Here is an 18,910-nt window from a genome sequence, read left to right as displayed (position 1 = left end):
ATATCCCAGCACAAATGAGAAATGCCACAGGGGGATTAGAATTTTGTGATTAGATTCTGATGTATTAGTACTTGTAGACCAGCAAGATCTGTTGCCACTTCTGGAGACATAAAACTTCAGCACATTTCTTTCCTTTAAAAAAAAAAAAAAGAGATAACTCTCCTATAAATACAGAGAAAAGTTGATTATACTAAACCCCCACTATAAAATGTCCTTATAACTAGATTCACAAGTCATTATTATAGGCCATGAGCAAAGCCATGAGGTATTTTAATTACAGTAAACTCTATGTTATAATGTTACTTGGCTTTCACTAAAGATTTTTTAGACACTCTGAGTCTTTTACATTTGGGGAAAGTTGGCATACACTTGTTTTTCTGGGCAAATAAAACAAGCCAAGAACAAAAAAAAAAAAAGAAAGTTAAAGGTATTCACACCCAATTTCATTCAACTACTGATTAATGCACACAAATCATCTGGAATGAATTTTTTTTAATTATGCCTCTGACTATAAAAATCATACGTAAAGAAAAAAACATTTTCTGTGGAAAATACAGAAAACTATAAAGAAAACAACTGCTCTTTAAAAAAATATCCAACACGGAGATCATATCAACATTTCAGCGTATTTTTTTCTACTAAATTTACTTACATATGTGTGTTTTTTGAAACAACTATATTAATTGATATTACATTTTGTTTTCTTCCTTACATTACATCATAAGCATTTTCCATGTAAAAACTCTTTAGAAATATTTTAATGACCTCATAATGCCCCATAGTATAAACTCATATACATTTAGATGAGCCATAATTTACTTTAGATACACCTTGATTGTATATTAAAGCAGACTGTAATTTTCACCATCATAAATTATGTTGCAATGAACATTTTTATACTTGAATCTCTACAAGCACTATAGATTTCTCTTAAGACAGATTCCTTAAAAAAATTAAAGACAAAAGGTAAGAGGTTTTTTTTTTTTTTTTTGGTACGCAGGCCTCTCACTGTTGTGGCCTCTCCCATTGCGGGGCACAGGCTCCGGATGCGCAGGCTCAGTGGCCATGGCTCACGGGCCCAGCCGCTCCGCGGCATGTGGGATCTTCCCGGACCGGGGCACGAACCTGTGTCCCCTGCATTGGCAGGCGGACTCTCAACCACTGTGCCACCAGGGAAGCCCCAGGTAAGAGGTTTTTAAGGCTCATGATACATGTTCTGTGGGGAACTTTTAATTCTTAACCACATTTTAAAATTTTCTATCAATAGTTGAGTGCTCAAGAAACACCAACTAATGTTAATTTCACCGAGGAGTGGGGTGGATTACAATGATAAACTTGCTGCATAAAGAGATGGGAGTGGGGATACTATACATTCTAAAGTTTATTTCTGGGACTTCCCTGGTGGTGCAGTGGGTAAGACTCCACGCTGCCAATGCAGGGGGCCCGGGTTGGATCCCTGGTTGGGGAACTAGATCCCATGTGCATGCCGCAACTAAGAGTCTGCACGCCACAACTAAGACCAGGCGCAGCCTAAATAAATAAATAAATATTTTTTAAAAACAAATAAAGTTTATTTCAATGGTACAATGACGGCAAGGATTGCATTCGCTGTGCATAATTGTTACTTACGAACAGCACCCTTCTACTCTACCAGATTATCCCAGGATTTGTCCATCAGCCCACATCTCCGTTGTTGTCAAGCTTTCTTAGCACCAGGCTTAGCTCTGCCTATGCTGAGTGATCTCAAGCTGGACTGTCATCTACTCCCGAGCTTCTCTGCCCAGAGAAGATCCTGCCCAACATTCTGACATCAGAAGAATTTGTCCTAGATGCTGGGAAGAGTCAATTTAATTCAATTTTTCTTCTCTCACAGGGATTTTAAGAACAAGTTGATGAAGGTCAAATAATACATGGATTGTTTAAGCCAATCCTTCAGACAGAATAAAAATTCAAATTAAGAAGACTGGATTCTCTGGATTCCACCATGATTAAGTGCCCCACAGTCAGCTGAAAGGTATGAACTTGCTATCAGAGCTCACCTGAGCATGATTCCACCCAGACGAATAGCTCTCTTCCAGTCCTTCAGGGTGGACTTGCCAGCCAGATGAACAAAATGCTTGGGGCTGATCAACTGATCATTAAACTAATGTAAAAAGTAAAGTCCAAAATAATCCAATGTTAATTTAGGCAGGCCAAGAGGGAAAGAAAGACATAACTCTACTTGTTATGAACAAAAAATACCCAAATGACATCTTTAGTCATAGCCTTGTATTCTCCATCCTCCCACCCTATTGTGCTAGAGAAGATGATCCTTCTCTGGACACAGTGCCCTGTCCTGGTACGAAGCTACAGAAGACACAAGGAGGGTCAGAGATTAATATACTGATTAGGATCTAAAATCCATTTATGCCCTGAATCAAGCAGACGGGTCCAATGTTGCAAAGGCTATTTAAACTGAAGTAATCTATTCAGCCCTAATGACAAGATTCAGGATCTGGTAGAAAGAATAAGGATGGTAGAAACCAACAGCACTACAAAGCCTCGAAGCTCTGTAATTCTTAATGATTCTAGGATGATGCCACTGATGGTGACTACTATCTACATAGGTCAGCTGTGGCTACCAGTGGAGACAGAATAAGCAATTATTTCCATATTGTGCTCTCATGAAGATTACTTATTTTTATCAGTAATAATTTTTAATAAACTCTACCAAATTACACACCAGTGTAAGGCATTTTACATATATGATCTCACTTCCTCTTCTAGCAACCTTACTGTGTGTGTATATAATTATTTGTATTTTAACGTATGAGGCTCTGAAATATTAAATAACTTGATCAAGGTCACCTAGCTAGTCAGTGATAGAGATGGGACTCCATTCATTCAACAAATATCTACTGATAAATATGCCAAGCCCTATTCTAGGTGCTGGGGATACAATGGTGAACAAGATAGACAAATTCTCAGCTCTCAAAGGATTTATATTCTGGTGGGACTTGAATCCAGGTCAATTTCACTCCAAAGTCCCTATTTTTTTTTTTTTTTTTACTGTGACACAAAGGGACACCACAAAATTAAAAACATTGACATGGTAGAAGAGAGAGAAGAGGCACTAAAACCATACCCTTTGAAAACAAGGAGACCCAAAATAGGCCCCAGAAAGGAGAAAAGACAATTACCTTGACACACTTTACATTTATTCCTGGGCATACAAACTTCTTCCAAAGGAGCATGGCTTTGCTCTCCCCACAAGTTATGGGGTAAGCGATTTCCATATCCTCATTTGCTTCTATAGTGCTTGCATCTTGAAAATGGAAAAAATATCATTTATTTATCAAACACTCTTCCCCAAAGCTTAATTCAGAATCTCTAGTCTCCTGGTTCCTCTGAGGGGCTAACAGTTCATACTGGTTGGTACTGTTTAGGAATCTTCTGGAAGAAGTTTGGCATAACAGCTCTCTTACCAAGCTCCCACTATGTGCCAGACGCTGTGCTGTGTGCTTTTATAGGCTTAATCTTTTTTAGTTCTTAAAACAATCCTGTGAGAAAGTGATTGTTTCCTATTGTCCCTGTGTAGGACTCAGAAAGGTGAAGGGACTTTCCCAAGGACACACAGCTAAGCAGTGAGAACGTGGGATTTAAACTCAGGTTTGTCTAATTTCAGACAAACTCAGGTTTGTCTAACTTCAGTTTCTTTCCACTCACTGCCTTACAATCAACACCTCATCAGCAACTTCCCTAATGACAGAGTTCAACCGTGAGGCTCCAATTTCTTTGAGGGATTTCTATTGATGAAAAATCTTTTCAGCAACCCTAGCAAATTCACGTTAAACATCAACGGACAGCCCTAGCATCTTAGGCAGCGGTGTCTCTAGATGTGCCATCATCAAATTGATGGCTACAGCACTGGTAAGGCACACTGGGTAGGGGGGAAAAATAAGGCACAAAAGGCAAGAAATCTCAACCAAGGAAGCTAAGGTCAAAAGTACTAGAACAGGGTTTCCCTGGTGGTCCAGTGGTTAAGACTCCCCGCTTCCACTGCAGGGGGCACGGGTTCTGCATACCTCGAGGTACGGCCAAAATAAAAGTACTAGAACAACAAAAAGACTTACCAATCCCTTCTTCAATTTTGTGTATCGTGTGAGTTTCTACTGCCACAACTGCCGTGCTGTTCTCGGATCCGGCTTCATAAATCCTGTTGTAAAAGTGTCCATCGATAAACAGACTACATAAATCATGAAAAAATTAATATTCACAGCATGGGGTTAAAAAATTTGTTTTAATCTATCTCAAAAGGAATAAAATAATATACTTTACAACTCGATGTTAGTGCTTTGACTAGTGCCCCAGTGTATTTAAATTCTAAGCTGCCCGGGACTGCTTAGCAGCTACTACCATGGAAATGAATCAACAACTTTCCTCACCCCAAAGGAAAGTTCCTCTTGCTACTGTATTTACACCGCCACTTGCTACCTTCTACACCAGACTTTTCCCATCCTAACTTTAAAAGCTCATGACATAAAGTGCTGCTTCAAGTATAAGATTAAGTCACATTATAGATTTATCCAAATAAGACTAAAAAGTAATACTGTTAGTTCAAACCAGGAAGAACCTGCTGACCACAGAATTGATGTCCCTTGTTGGAATCTAGGAACTTTAGTCATTTTTACACTTTAGCATTTTTTAAGTCACCATAATCAAACTACAGACATGAGCAGAACCTAGTTAAAAAAAAAAAAAAAAGTAAGAGAGCCATTATGCCCAAAGTAACTAGCAGTAACTAGAGGTACCACTTAAGGAAAATCTCTCTCCAAAACGTTTCTACCTTCTAAGAAATGGGCTCAGAATACCTAACATGATACATTGACATCCTTTGTTCAATTTCCATAATAAACCTAACATGTTAATTATTGCACTTGCTACCCTAAAGCACTGCCTGAATAATCTCCTTTGCATCAGTGATTAGCCACCTGCATGGTGACACCTCTAGCACAGACCTCCCTTCTGAATTCCACACCAGGACACAATTAACTGTTAAATAAATAAATAAATACATTTGGATATCCCATAGGACTTTATTGAATTCATTATGTCTAAAATAACCAAGTTCTCTTTCCTCTCCCACCTCCCAAACTACTCTTCTTCCTATATTCCCCATCCTTGTAATGGCACCACCCAGCACACAGCAGCCTAAAACAGAAGCCTGGGAATTACACTGAATTTCTCCCTTTTCCTCCTCCTCAACTCCCACATAGTCACCAAGTCCTGCCAGATGCATCTCCTTAACACCAGCCATCCTCCCTGTCTATTTCCACTACTACCGCCTTAATTCAGGCTGCATCATCTCTAGTCTGAACTGGTCTCCTTGCATCTACCTGATCTTCTATATTCCTTCCACAGTGATCATGTAACACCCTCCTCCAAACCCTTCAAGAATCCTCTCCTTGCTGCTAAAATAAAGACCCAAATCCTTAATATCATATTTAAGTCCCTCCAAGATCTGGCCCCTGGTTTCATCTCTCACCAAATCCCACCAGACAATCCAAGCCCCAATCATACCAAACTATTTGTAGTTCCCAAAATTGCCACCTTCTTTTACACCGTCTATTTTTGCTCTTCTCCCTCTTCCCAGAACATCCTTCCCCATCTTTTGTTTTTTAATGAGTAGCCTGTATGATGCTTTTCCTTCCATCTCAATCCTCCAGTATAATCACCCACTTCCTCCTTTGTGATGCAACTGTACTTTAGTCACAACAACTATAACACTTCATACTATATACTTGTTTACCTGTCTCTCTCTCTCCTTGGGCATAGTCTAAAAAGGTCCCTGAGAGGGAGTTCCCTGGTGGCCTAGTGGTTAGGATTCCAGGCTTTCACTACCATGGCCCGGCTTCAAGCTGAGATCCCGCAAGCCACGTGCAAAAAAAAAAAAAAAAAAAAAAAAATGTCCCTGAGAGCAGAGATTACATTTTATTCATTTTGTATACCTGGCATGTCGTGTGCTAACTGGAACATGGCACAGCACATAATAAATGACCGGTAAATGAATGAGGAATGTGATACACATGAGAAACTGCTGCTTCTGGAATTCCGTGGTAGTTCAGTGGTTAGGACACGGCGTTCTCACTGCCAGGGGCCCAGGTTTGATCCCTGGTCAGGGAACTAAGATCTGGCAAGCTGCAGCGTGGCCAAAAAAAAAAAAAAAACACTGCTTCAAGTAAATTTGATAAGCTCATTCTAACTTGACCAGTATGTGCAAAATTCTTTAAAAGAATAAATTCTTGTCTATACATAATTTCAACAACCGGGAAATTGCACTTGGGGTGGGAAGTCAGGGAATAGTCTATATTTTTACGGGCAAACAAGATTTTATCAGGGAAAATCTTTCTAAAGCAACTCAGGATAGTGATGGATTTAGCCTAATTCTCTATACCTACCAAGATTATGGTAAAAAATCATAAAATATGTTTAAAATGTTAAGGCGTTATGAGATACCGACATACCTTATGAATCATCGAAGTGAGGTAAAATTATGTTTACTAGAGTTTTAAAGTTAAGTCTACATCATTGTATTCTAATTCACTGAAAACTGAAAATCCACAGAGTTAAGTTATTTTTATCTTGAATGATAAGGAAAGATATTCTGATTAATTGAATGGAATGTGGGATTATTACATAAACTAATGGGTACCCTAGTGATCTGAAAGAGTTTATACAGCTTCCTAAGGCCTTAAACTTACTACTAGGGGGCTTCCCTGGTGGCGCAGTGGTTGAGAGTCCGCCTGCCGATGCAGGGGATTCGGGTTCGTGCCCGGGTGCGGGAAGATCCCACATGCCGCGGAGCGGCTAGGCCCATGGGCCATGGCCGCTGAGCCTGTGCGTCCGGAGCCTGTGCTCCCGGGGAGGGATATGAGAATGATAAGGAAAGTAAGGTCACTACTCCTCAAATTGAACTATTCCACTCAGCACACTGAGTAAATTTATGTAATACTAAAATCACCAGTTCCTGATCTCATTGTTAAAAACTCTGTTATGAATCCAAAATGAATTAGAAAGCCAAGAATGGTGATGGAATCTTAGTACCTTCATTCCTCCTGAGGACTTTTTAAGTATGTTTTAAAGGTTTTATTTGAAAAAGTTAATAACCATCTTTTTTTGTTTTTAAAGAGAAAGCATAGGCTGAACAAGCCTTCTTTGTTGAAAAACTCCCAGAATTAAAAGTCTTCTTAGTACCTGAGTACCTCAGTATCTATGTTTTTTTAAAAAAGTTGAATGTGGACATATTTTAAAACCAATCTAGGGACTTCCCTGGTGGCACAGTGGTTAAGAATCTGCCTGCCAATACAGGGGACACAGGTTCGATCCCTGGTCCGGGAAGATCCTACATGCCGTGAAGTAACTAAGCCCATGCAACTACTGAGCCTGCATGCCACAACTACTGAAGCCCACGCACCTAGTGCCCATGCTCCACAACAAGAGAAGCCACTGCAATGAGAAGCCCACGCACCAAAACAAAGAGTAGCCCCCGCTCGCCGCAACTAGAGAAAGCCGGCGTGCAGTATTGAAGACCCAACACGGCCAAAAATGAATAAATTTATAAAAAGAAAAAAACCAATCTAGTATTATTATGAAAGTATCACCTTACACGATGCGTCAGGTTCTATGTATTCATATTAAAAGACTGTTACCAGACACTCTACTTTTGCTTCACAATGTATTCCTGAAAATGTGTATATGATGAAAATTTGAGAAAGTATTAAATGTCATATATGTAAAAGCTAAAAAGATGGGCAAGAGGAATTATATATTGAAATCTAAAAATACTTATATAAAATCCCTAATTATTTCTTGCCTTTTAAATATAATCTTTACCAATTTATTCCCAGCAATTCATATATACTCTTTGATTGTTTCTCTCCTTCATACTTGAACTGTAGCCAAGCAGGTTAAGTGTGATGAGGCTGAAGACTGACACCTGATGATTTCCATCTTTGTCTCAAGTGTATTAAAATTATGAGACCAGTATTTCTTATCACTAGAATCACTGCTTTTGTACCCAGCTCATTTTTATAAAATTAGGCTAAAATGCAATAAAATATTCAAATAATAAAATAATACAACTAGAAAAATCAACTGACAGGCATCTCAAAATGCAATACCTCAAAAAAAAAGAATGCAATACCTCAAAATGTTTATTCACTAGCTCATACACTAAAATTCAGTGTAAACAGTGGAGTGGGGAGTCAATATATGTTGTACAAAGATCCTCTACCTAAGCAAGCAATGAGAGGTTTCCAGAAAAGGCAATATCATTTGGAAAATAAAAAAGACAAACAGAAAAATAAGTGGAACCAAATCTTCAAAAGAATTAAGTCTCTAAGTAGCAGAGAAGTTTCTTCTGTCTCTACTGGGGATAGGACAAATGACAACTGGAGTACTTTAGGAAAGACAGAATGAATGATGACTCCATAAGAAAATAAATTCTAAAAAAAAAAAAGAAAAGAAAAAGAAAATAAAGCTGCGGAGAACTAAAGAACCTGCCCTTTAATTCTTCCTGATGTTACCCTACCTCAAAAGGTAACAACTACAAGTATGTGTATGTGTATCAAACAAAATTCCCAAACAAATGAGTTTGAATAAGCATGCATAATCTGTTGGTGCCAATAAAAATTTAAACCGCTCTATAGGCTATATGTTAGGCATTATTTATATCAACTTTCCCTTATAGACCTTAGAATATTTCCTTTATGCTCAACAATATTCAGAAATGTCAGCAAACTATGTTTATATTTTTAAAAAAGTCCTTATCTTTTACAGATACATACTAATGTCTGGGATTTGCTTCAAAAAAATTCAGGAGTGGGTGGATGTAGAGATGAAATAAGACTGGCCATGTGAAAAAAAAAAAAAAGGACTGGCCATGTGTTGATAACTGTTGAAGCTGGGTGATGGATGCTTACACGGGGGTTCATTATATTTTCTTTTATTTTGGGGTATATTTGAAATTTCCTATACTGAAAAGCTTTCTAAACTATCAAGATAGGTTAACTGTTTTTCTCCAGAAATTTTTAAGGCAAGGTACATTACTTAGTAGACTGGAATTGGATTACAGCCATCCCTTGGTATCAGTGGGGGATTGCTTCTAGGACCCCCCCTGCAAATACCAAAATCCACAGATGTTCAAGTCCCTTATAAAATGGCATAGTACTGAATATTTGTATATAACCTACACACATCCTCCCATATACTTTATTTTTTTAATTTTTTATTAAAATTTTTTTTTTTATTTTTGGTTGTGTTAGGTCTTCATTGCTGTGCACGGGCTTTCTCTAGTTGTGGCGAGCAGGGGCTATTCTTCATTGAGGTGCACAGGCTTCTCATTGCAGTTGCTTCTCTTGTTGCGGAGCACAGGCTCTAGGCACGTGGGCTTCAGTATTTGCAACACACAGGCTAGGTAGCTGTGCCACGTGGGCCCTAGAGCAAGCGGGCTTCAGTAGCTGTGGCCCATGGGCTTAGTAGTTGTGGCTCGTGAGCTCTAGAGCACAGGCTAAGTAGGTGCAGCACGTGGGCTCTAGGGCACACGGGCTTCAGTAGTTGTGGCGCACGGGCTCAGTAGTTGTGGCTTGCAGCCTCTAGAGTGCAGGCTCAGTAGTTGTGGCGTACGGGCTTAGTTGCTCCACAGCATGTGGGATCTTCCCAGACCAGGGAGCGAACCTGTGTCCCCTGCATTGGCAGGTAGATTCTTAACCACTGAGTCACCAGGGAAGTCCCTCCCATATACTTTAAATCATCTCTAGATTACTTATAATATCTAATACAATGTAAATGTTATGTAAATAGTTGCTTTCATGTGGCAAATTCAATTTTGCTGTTTCAAACTTTCTGGATTTTTTTCTTTTTTTAATATTTTTTATCCAAGGTTGGTTGAATCTGTGGATGTGGAACCTACAGATACAGAGGGCCAACTGTATATGCTTGCCCAAGAACACTTCTGATCCTTGAAGAATCTTTTATACATTCCCCAAAATAAAATAACTACTCCCCTGGGACTTCCCTGGCAGTCCAGTGGTTAAGACTCCATGCTTCTAATGCAGGGGGCACAGGTTCCACCCCTAGTCAGGGAACTAAGATCCCACGTGCCACGCGGCAAAGCCAAAAAAAACCAAAAAACAAAAAACACTATATTTGACAAAACAAAAAAAAAACAACTTTAAAAATAAAAAAAACATATTTTAAATAACTACCCCCCGCTTCCCTCTGCAGATCTAGTTCCCATTTAACTTTCAAGACCACCAAAAAATCTTATATCTTCTTTCAAATTCATAGTGATCCTCTGAATTCAAAAGCACATCCTAACCATGCCACTCTGCACTTCTTAGGTTTTGCCACGTAAGTGATCTCTTTATTTACAAACATGTATTTTTGCCTTGCACAACTAGACTACAAGCTCCATAATGGCTGGAACCATGTGCTATATTTCTTTCAACACCTTTGAAATACGTTGTGTAATCGTAGGTGGTTGATAAATATTTTTTTGATAGACTAAGCTTAGTAATTTGCCCATCCACGAGGGTCCAGAGAACTTCTGGTAGGAATACTTTTTTTTTTTTTTTTTTGCTGTGCGCGGGCCTCTCACTGTTGTGGCCTCTCCCGTTGCGGAGCACAGGCTCCGGACGCACAAGCCCAGCGGCCATGGCTCACGGGCCCAGCCGCTCTGCGGCATGTGGGATCCTCCCGGACCGGGGCACGAACCTGTGTCCCCTGCATCAGCAGGCAGACTCTCAACCACTGCGCCACCAGGGAAGCCCCAGGAATACTTTTACAGTTGCCTAGTCTCCTCTGACTCTAACTACACTGTCTTCTGGTAAACATGTACCAAGGCCTTGTGCTAACCAGTGTGGCTAAGTAAGATGAGGGAACCAGGTAACTTACGCCCAAGGAACTCACAGTAGAGAAGACGGAGAGAGACAAGGAAACAGCAAACTGTTGTAGTAAGTACTGAATGACAAACATAGCACAATACATTATAGAGATGAAAACTTAGCTCTGAGAGTTCGATGTTGAATGTTCCATTGTGCTAAATCACCTTAAAGTTATAATTTCCTCACTCTCTGAACCTCCCAAATTTTTCAAAATATTCAAATCTCTAGTCACTTACCCTTGTTGCACAGGCTGTAACTGCAAGATCACTTGGGTTTTGGTATCTTCAGCGTTCTCCCCTTCATTTCCTTCAGTGGGTACCACAACCACATCCCCCACCGGGACACTCACTTCCGCATTAGCCATCTTTCACATGAAGTCAGATAGCTGGAGCTGCTGTCAGAAACAAGAAGCACCAGTAACTTTGTCTGGTTTGAAAAGATGGCAACCATAGGAAAGGAACACCAAGATAATAACTATTAATTCCCAGGGCATCCTGCAGATCATGGTCCTCTGAAAAAGATGGGAACTGTGAGAAGGGGCTGACACAGGCTCTGATCTTTCCAGAAATGCCTTAGTACTCACTTGTTATTGTAGTTTTTCTTAGTATGTGTGATTCACCCCATGGTGTGCTGGAGCCAGCTCTACCAGCTCCTGAGAACCAACTGTGCACATCTCTTCCCAACTCCAAGTTTAGTGACATCAAGTTGGTAGCTTGAAATCAGTTGCTGGGAGAATATACACCACAGAAATTGACAAACATTACAAATCAGCGTATATTTTCTTCTAGAGAACTGGTTTACAGCACACCACTAGTTCCATCCCAAACTAAGCTCCTAGGAAGTAAGAATCATCTGTTTTCTTTGCAACCAGGCTTTATACCTCATCAAGTGCTCTGTCCTTTGTGAGTAGATACTAATAAGCAGATACTAATAAGTATCTGCTAACTAAACTAAGTTGTATGGGAAAAAGAAAGATGGTTCGCGTCGTGTGGATTTTTAATAAATGCTGAATCCAACTGTATGACCTCCAGGAACGTCTTAATACCTCTTTGCCTCACATTAAATGGAGATAGGGTCTTGCCTGACATCTCCCCTGCGGAGCTGTCAGGGAAACCACTGTCCAGTACCACAAACTCCTTGACTCTAAAGTAACTCAAAGCATTATCTCAATCTTAATGAAAACTCAGAGGACCCCAAGTTATTCTGCAGCTGTTAGTCTTCACAGCTGAAAAGAGTCACGTAAGAGAATATGGATAAGAACACTCTATTTACTTAGATATGTGAGTACTTGAAGATGATTAGGACTGTGCTGAACTGTGCTTAGACAGACAATGGATGCAAGTGTGAATATGTAACTAGTACTCAGATGACCGAATCCACATTTCAGCTCTGCCACAGCAATTGTTTGCCTATAATACACACATTTAACATGGCACTCAAAATCTCCCTCATTTGGCCCCCAAATTTTCCCAGTTTCACCTGCAACTACAGTATCCCAGGAATCTTAAGATCCAGCCACACCAACCTCCCACAGATTTCTGAACATGTAATATGTACTTTCAGGTTTCCCTACCTTTGTTATTCCATAAGCCCAAAACTCCTTTCTCCCGCATCTCCTTCTCCCTTCAAGGTCCAGCTCAAAGCTCACTCCTCCACAAAGCCACTGCCAAACCACTTTCTTTTCTGAGGTCCCCCAATACTTGCTTGCAGCTCTCCTCTAGTGTTTATCACACTGTGCCTTGCACTGCAGTTAACTGAATAGATATCTACCTCCATGACGACACTAGACTCTCTGTGAGGACAGGTGCTGCTTCTCTAAAAATCTTACTTCTTTCATGCTGTGGCACAGCCAAAATTTTTTTTTAATTAAAAATAAAAAATAAAAATCTTGTCTCCCACAGCCTTGCTCATCATAGGCAGTGACATACATTGGTTCAATCAATTTTTGTTTGTGTTTGACCTGGTTAAAATTCCTCATATATGACTTAGACTTCTGCCCTTTATGATTCTCACATTCAAACTTTTTTCCTGTATTCAACACCTCCTATATCTAAAAGCCTCTTAAAATATCTTGTAGGCACCTTAAACTGAAAGACTGTTCCCTCTCAAACCTGCTCCTATGTTTCCTGCCTCAATAAATGGTGCTACCCTCCACCCATTTTCTCAAGCCAGAAACTAAGGAGCTATTTTTGACTCCTCTTTCTTCTCTTTCTAAATCCAACCAACCACCAAATCCTATCCATTCTATCACCTATATATCTCTTTTAACCAACCCCCACTCTCCATCTGTGCTGCCATCATCATATTCTGAGCCACCACACTGTTACCTGGATTTTTCCAGCTGCTTCTCATCAGTACCCTAATCTCTGGTCTTGATCTCCAATTCATTATCTACAGAGCAGACAAAGTCATCTTACTAAAGGCCATTTTCCCCCACTTAAAAATCCTTCAGTGCATTCCCTATGCTGCTATTAAGGTGCAAAGACCCTAATATGGCTTTCAAAACCCACCAAATCTGTCCCCTGCCCACCCTGCTAGCCTCATTTCTCACAGTTCTTCCTCTCACATTGTGGGCTCCTGCCATTGCATTTTTTCCAATTTCTCAACTACGCCATAGTTCCTCACCTGAGCCTTCACACTTGTTTGCCCTACCGGGAATTCTCTTCTCTTTCCCCTTTGGCAAGTCACTGCTAAACTTTTATGACTTATTTAAAACATCGCTTCCTCAGAGAGGCCATCTGTGACATCCCTGACTACATCTGAGAGGGTCTTCTTGCTTCCTCAGCGCCTGCAGCATCCCCGTCACAACCATCAACACCCTTTGTCCGCCTCTCCCCCTCAGACTACATCCTGGCAGAGAAAGGATAGCTTTTCTTTCTCAACAGGCTCCCCTGTGCTAGCTCAGTGCCTAGGACTCTCGAGTGTAGTAAATAGTTTTCAAATATCAGACTTCTATTTACAAAACTGCCTACCTAAAACTTCCTAAGAAAATCTGGCACATAGCATGTATGTAATAAATTTTTGTGCAATGAGTAACTCACTTTACCCTAAAAGACTTCTAGAATTTTCTCATCTTTAACTGAGGGGATATAAATTTGCTTAGACAGCTCAGGCTAAGCTGCCTTGCTTACTGCCCATCATTATGGCCAATATGTACTGAGTCCCTACTCCACATCGGACACAGACTTAGGCTCCCTGGATATGAAAAGGGATGTTATCTACTCTTAAGGAGCTACAGAAGGGAAAGAGATGTGTGACACTGTCACATAGTACAGGAAAAAAGTAATTGCAAGATACTACAATATACAATCTAAACTTACGTTGGGCTTCCCTGGTGGCGCAGTGGTTGAGAGTCCGCCTGCCGATGCAGGGGACACAGGTTTGTGCCCCGGTCCGGGAAGATTCCACATGCCGCGGAGCGGCTGGGCCCGTAAGCCATGGCCGCTGAGCCTGCGCGTCCGGAGCCTGTGCTCCGCAATGGGAGAGGCCACAACAGTGAGAGGCCCGCGTACCGCAAAAATAAATAAATAAATAAACTTATGTAAATTGAAGGTTTAAAACTGGCGGGGGTGGGGATTAGAGAATCAGTGGACTGGTGTGGCTGGCTGCCAGCAATAGAAGCTAAATGATTAGGAACCTTGAGTCTAGAAAAAGCCAAAATGGATATGATGAAGTATAAAATGCCATCAAATCCTAGAATAACTGAACCAATAGATATCGTCAAAGTCTGAACCATAAAAATGTAGGGTAAAAAAAAAAAGTAGGGTGAATTAAAATAATCACAGCTAACAACTGTTGGACACTTGTTTGTTGCCAAGCACTATTCTGTTACATATTTAATGAATTTAAAAGATGTAATACTTTAGCATGTAACAGTCGTAGGGAATTTATTTCAAAACAATGGTTTAAATGTTAAAAAATTAATAGCATAGGTAAATTAATGGGTTAGAGAAGCAGAATCAGGATGCTTCTAGTTCAACCTTCTACCCTAAGGTTGAGTCCTCTCTACAATACTCTAAATAAGTGGTAGACTAACTTCTTGATTAATACTTTCCTCAATAAGAACTCATATACTCCTTACCCCCCACACACCTCAGAACTCAAGAGGAAGGTTCTGGCTGCTTCTCTAACCTTCTGAGAATTTATCAGAGAAGATAATTATAATCATCCACGATATATCTCTCAGTATCAGTCAGAGACACAGGTCTGATCCAACATGGCAATTCTTACATTCTTTAGAGAAGCAAGTTTGGGTTGAATATCACTTATTATCCTAAATACCATATTCCTAGCAAGTAACCCGAATCAGCTCTACAGACTACACTGGCTAATTGCAAGGTCATCTCTTCAAGCTGAGTGTAAACTGAAAAGTAGCTCTTGTTTATACCAACCAAAACTCCTAAGGCAAGATGAGTGAGTTGCTCCTTTGGGTATTTCATGGAAGGGGACTTAGAGTATTCATTGTGGAATCACACAACACTCTGTAATTCTAGGAGCACACATGAAGGAAATATGTCAAACTTAAGTGAAAAGGAAGAATTATTTGTAGCTATTTTCAAAGACAAATAAGACACCTTGAAAGTAAGCACGACTACTCACATAAACTATCAAAAAACTAAACAAATGATAATCTGACTTACTCTGGATTAAATTCACTTTGTGTCCCAAAAATTGTTTAAAACATGGCAAGATGTAAGCATAAGTGTCACATGATTACAGGAACATCAGAGTTGGTAGTTGAAATGGACTAACAGAAATACTAGATATCCTGAAATTTTCTAACTCCAAAATGTATTTATTCCATACTTCACTGTAATTTTTGTAGACTGTGTGGTCTATTCTTAAGAAATTTCCAAGTTAAAACTTTATTATTACATGAGGCCAAAACTCCTGGATTTTTTTTTCCCTTTATTCCTCCTCACGTATTTAGTAGGTGATCCAGGGCGCTACCAGATGTAATGAAGCCAATAAGATCACTACATAGGACGACTGTGAGGAAAAGAGCCAGGGCAAATGAAGTTTGGGATAAGTCACATATTGGTGACCACTACGTAGGTGTTTAGGGAAGCAATAGCATAAAAGGGTTTTTTGTGGGTGTGTGAATGTTTTGTTTTTTCATGTCTATCTTCCCTTTCATGATTTTTCTCTTCAAGTGTGTCAAATCTATTGTTTATTCTGCAGTACGCGGGCCTCTCACTGTTGTGGCCTCCCCTGTGGCAGAGCACAGGCTCCGGACACGCAGGCTCAGCGGCCGTGGCTCACGGGCCTAGCCGCTCCACGGCATGTGGGATCTTCCTGGACAGGGGCATGAACCCATGTCCCCTGCATCGGCAGGCGGACTCTCAACCACTGCGCCACAGGGAAGCCCTATTCTTTTTTTAAATTAAGTATTAAATTTCAATCTTTTCAGTTTTCATTACTAGGAATTTTATTGTATTCTTTTCCAAATCTGCTTGACAGTAAAAGGGTTTTTTGAAGGGTTACCATACTATAGTTGAGGAGACTTCTGCTTAGGACAAGACCAAAATACAGCCCAAACTATCCCAATGAAGTTGAGTACAAGTTGGCTATTCAATATGTTTGTTGAAGTAAATATGAATAAGTGGTTGACTAACAACTAATGACAAAAGTCATCAAGTCAGTAGACTAATTTAAATACACATAATTGATAAAAGGCTGACAAATTAGGGGAGTCAGTCCATTTAATGAAGAAGTCCCCCAAAGAGAGAAAAGAATCCTCTGTGAGACTCGAAATATCTGATCCTCCCTTTTCCTAATCCTCCAGGTTAAGGAGGAAAATGCCACTTCTTGGTTCTCCTAAACAGACACCAGTTAAGGCCCCTGCTGTGTCTGTTAGGAAGGGTTTTTGAATTTCTCACATCTTGAGGAGAGAATGCAGGCCTCCTCCAGCTTCTTAGACGGCCAAGCCTTCCCTTGATCCCTAAGTCAAGACTTGTGCCTTAGTCTGGGTGGATCACACTCCAGGATCTTCAAGCAAGAGTCTGCCCTCACCTCTCCTGCCCCTCAATTAGAAGACAGCAGGCCAATTCCCCTGTCATTTTAGAAAGCAAGCGTACTTTAGCCTTCTTCCCACCAATTATCTTCTCTCCCGTCCTCAAAAACACGGGTCTCCCCACTCCCGACAGACCAGATCACCCTGCTCTCCACCTATAATAACAGGAGGTACTCCCAGCTCTCTGTTATTCTCTCACAGACCTGGACCCTTCTCATTCCTTCCTCTGGAGGCTCTGAGGTGTCTTCTTACCGCCCCCTCATCTAGGGGACGGTAGGGGCCTGCTCACTTCCCCTTAGAGATCTTCTTCCTTGTCCCCTGCTCCCACTACCGGACCTGTCACCACGCCTTCGGGGAAGCACCTGCTTCTTTCCCCCCGGACTGAATGGCCGAGGCCTCTAACGCGCCCCCGGGTGAAACGTGGACCCTCCTTTCTTCAGCAACCCACTCTCTGCTCTTGCTCCCCACCCCAAGGTTCCCAGGGATACTCCCGGGCGGGCAGCGGGCTTCCTTCACCCTTCGCCCCACTTTCACCACTATTCCCTAGCCTGAGCGCGACCCAGGCCTCTCCCCAGCTCGACCCAGGCCTCTCCCCAGCTCCTCATCGAAGGGCCTGGTGCTCCCCGGATCCCGCCCTTGGGGATACCCCTGGATCCCCGGACCCCTCCCCAGGGTCCTGGGCGTTCGGGCCTCCCAGTCCGGAGTCGCTCCGGCCCCTCCAGGTCCCTCGGCCGAGGACTTCCGGGCCCCTCGGTCCGGGGCTCCGGGGCCCCCCAACGCCAGGCTCGCCGGCCCCCGGCCGCTCTCGGCCGGGGTCCGGACCCGGGCGCCGCGGCCGGCCGCGCTGGGGGCGGCCCGGCTGCTCGGGCGGACCCAGCGGCAGCGTCCCCCCACCCCCCCGCGGCGCCGCGACGTCCGCTCGCTCCCCGGCGGCGGCGGCGGCACGCACAGGGCGTGGGGAGGCGCCCGCGGAGGCAGGAGCCCCCCGCCCCCTGCGCGCCCGCCCGCCCTCGCCGGCCGCCGCGCGGCCCCCGCGCCCGCCCCCCCGCCCCCACCCCACCCCGCGCCCGCGCCCGCGCGCCCACCCCTCCCCCTCCTCACCGTCTCCGTCGGGCGGGCGGGCGGCGAGCGGCCAGGGCGGGCGGGCGACGGAGCATGCGCAGACGCCGCCACGGCCGCTACCGCCACCGCCGCCGCCAGGCCCGGCTTCAACACTTCCGGCCGCCGCCGCCGGCGAGTTGGCTCCTTAAAGGGGACGCGTCCCTATTGCCGGCCCCGCGGAGGATGAACTTCAGCCGGAGAGTTTGGGGCCTTTATCATAGCAAGAATCTCCTGCCCTGGAAAATTAGTGTTGGGAGGGACTCCAGGGATCCTGATAACTTTTCTAACCCCACTTTACGGGTGAGGAAAACGAGGCCTAAATTAAAGTCTCACCTCATTCGCAATTGGGGGCAAAGGTATGTCTCTCAAAGGCAGGACTCCCCTTGGAGGACTCTGCCCCTCTTACTTCCTCAAATCCGGTTATGAAGCTTACGTTCATCAGACTTTCAGAAGTGACGATACAGCTATCATTTTGGAATCAAAGATCTGGTTCAGTATAGAGTCAGTAAGCAAACTCCTTTGCGTTCTCACCCATGCATGTTTGTCAAGCCTTTTCTGGTTGTGAGGTTTGTTCTGGGTTCAAGTCATAAATTCTTTGGGGGTTACTGAACAGCTCTAAGCCCCTATTTTGCCTAGGAATTAGGTTGTTGTTAAGTGTTAAAAGAAATGATCCTTGAAAATGCTTAGGAAAGTTCCTTGGGCCAGTAATAGTAATTAGCAAGTATTAAGACCTTTCTATGGCCAGGCCTTAGGGAAGATGCCTTTGTCTAATATAATCTTCTTGGCATCTCTACTAAATAGCTTCTTTTCACTCCCGTTTTACAGATAAAATACAGGAGGCCAAGAGAAGTTAACTAATCCCTCAAGGTCACAA

At 42.4% G+C, this 18,910-nt stretch overlaps 1 protein-coding gene across 2 annotated transcripts in view; it reads right to left on the bottom strand.

Moving 5' to 3' along the window:
- Window positions 1–18,108, bottom strand: part of GMEB1 (glucocorticoid modulatory element binding protein 1) — a 29,344-nt gene extending 11,236 nt beyond the window's left edge. Inside the window, exons 1-5 of one of the 2 annotated variants that reach the window (XM_065883088.1) lie at window positions 18,037–18,108; window positions 11,159–11,316; window positions 4,113–4,195; window positions 3,180–3,304; window positions 2,040–2,143 (exon numbers count right to left, since the gene is read on the bottom strand). In XM_065883088.1, coding sequence (XP_065739160.1) covers window positions 2,040–2,143; window positions 3,180–3,304; window positions 4,113–4,195; window positions 11,159–11,286 — 440 coding nt within the window. In that variant the 5' untranslated portion in view covers window positions 11,287–11,316; window positions 18,037–18,108. Of the gene's footprint in view, window positions 1–2,039; window positions 2,144–3,179; window positions 3,305–4,112; window positions 4,226–11,158; window positions 11,317–18,036 lie in introns of those variants that run through there. The other variant, XM_065883082.1, reaches the window with a different exon arrangement.
- Window positions 18,109–18,910: the final 802 nt, after the last annotated feature.

Source organism: Phocoena phocoena, chromosome 1 (genome assembly GCF_963924675.1).
Source record: "Phocoena phocoena chromosome 1, mPhoPho1.1, whole genome shotgun sequence".
Lineage (NCBI taxonomy): Eukaryota > Metazoa > Chordata > Mammalia > Artiodactyla > Phocoenidae > Phocoena > Phocoena phocoena.
This window is presented reverse-complemented; position numbering and strand designations above follow the sequence as displayed.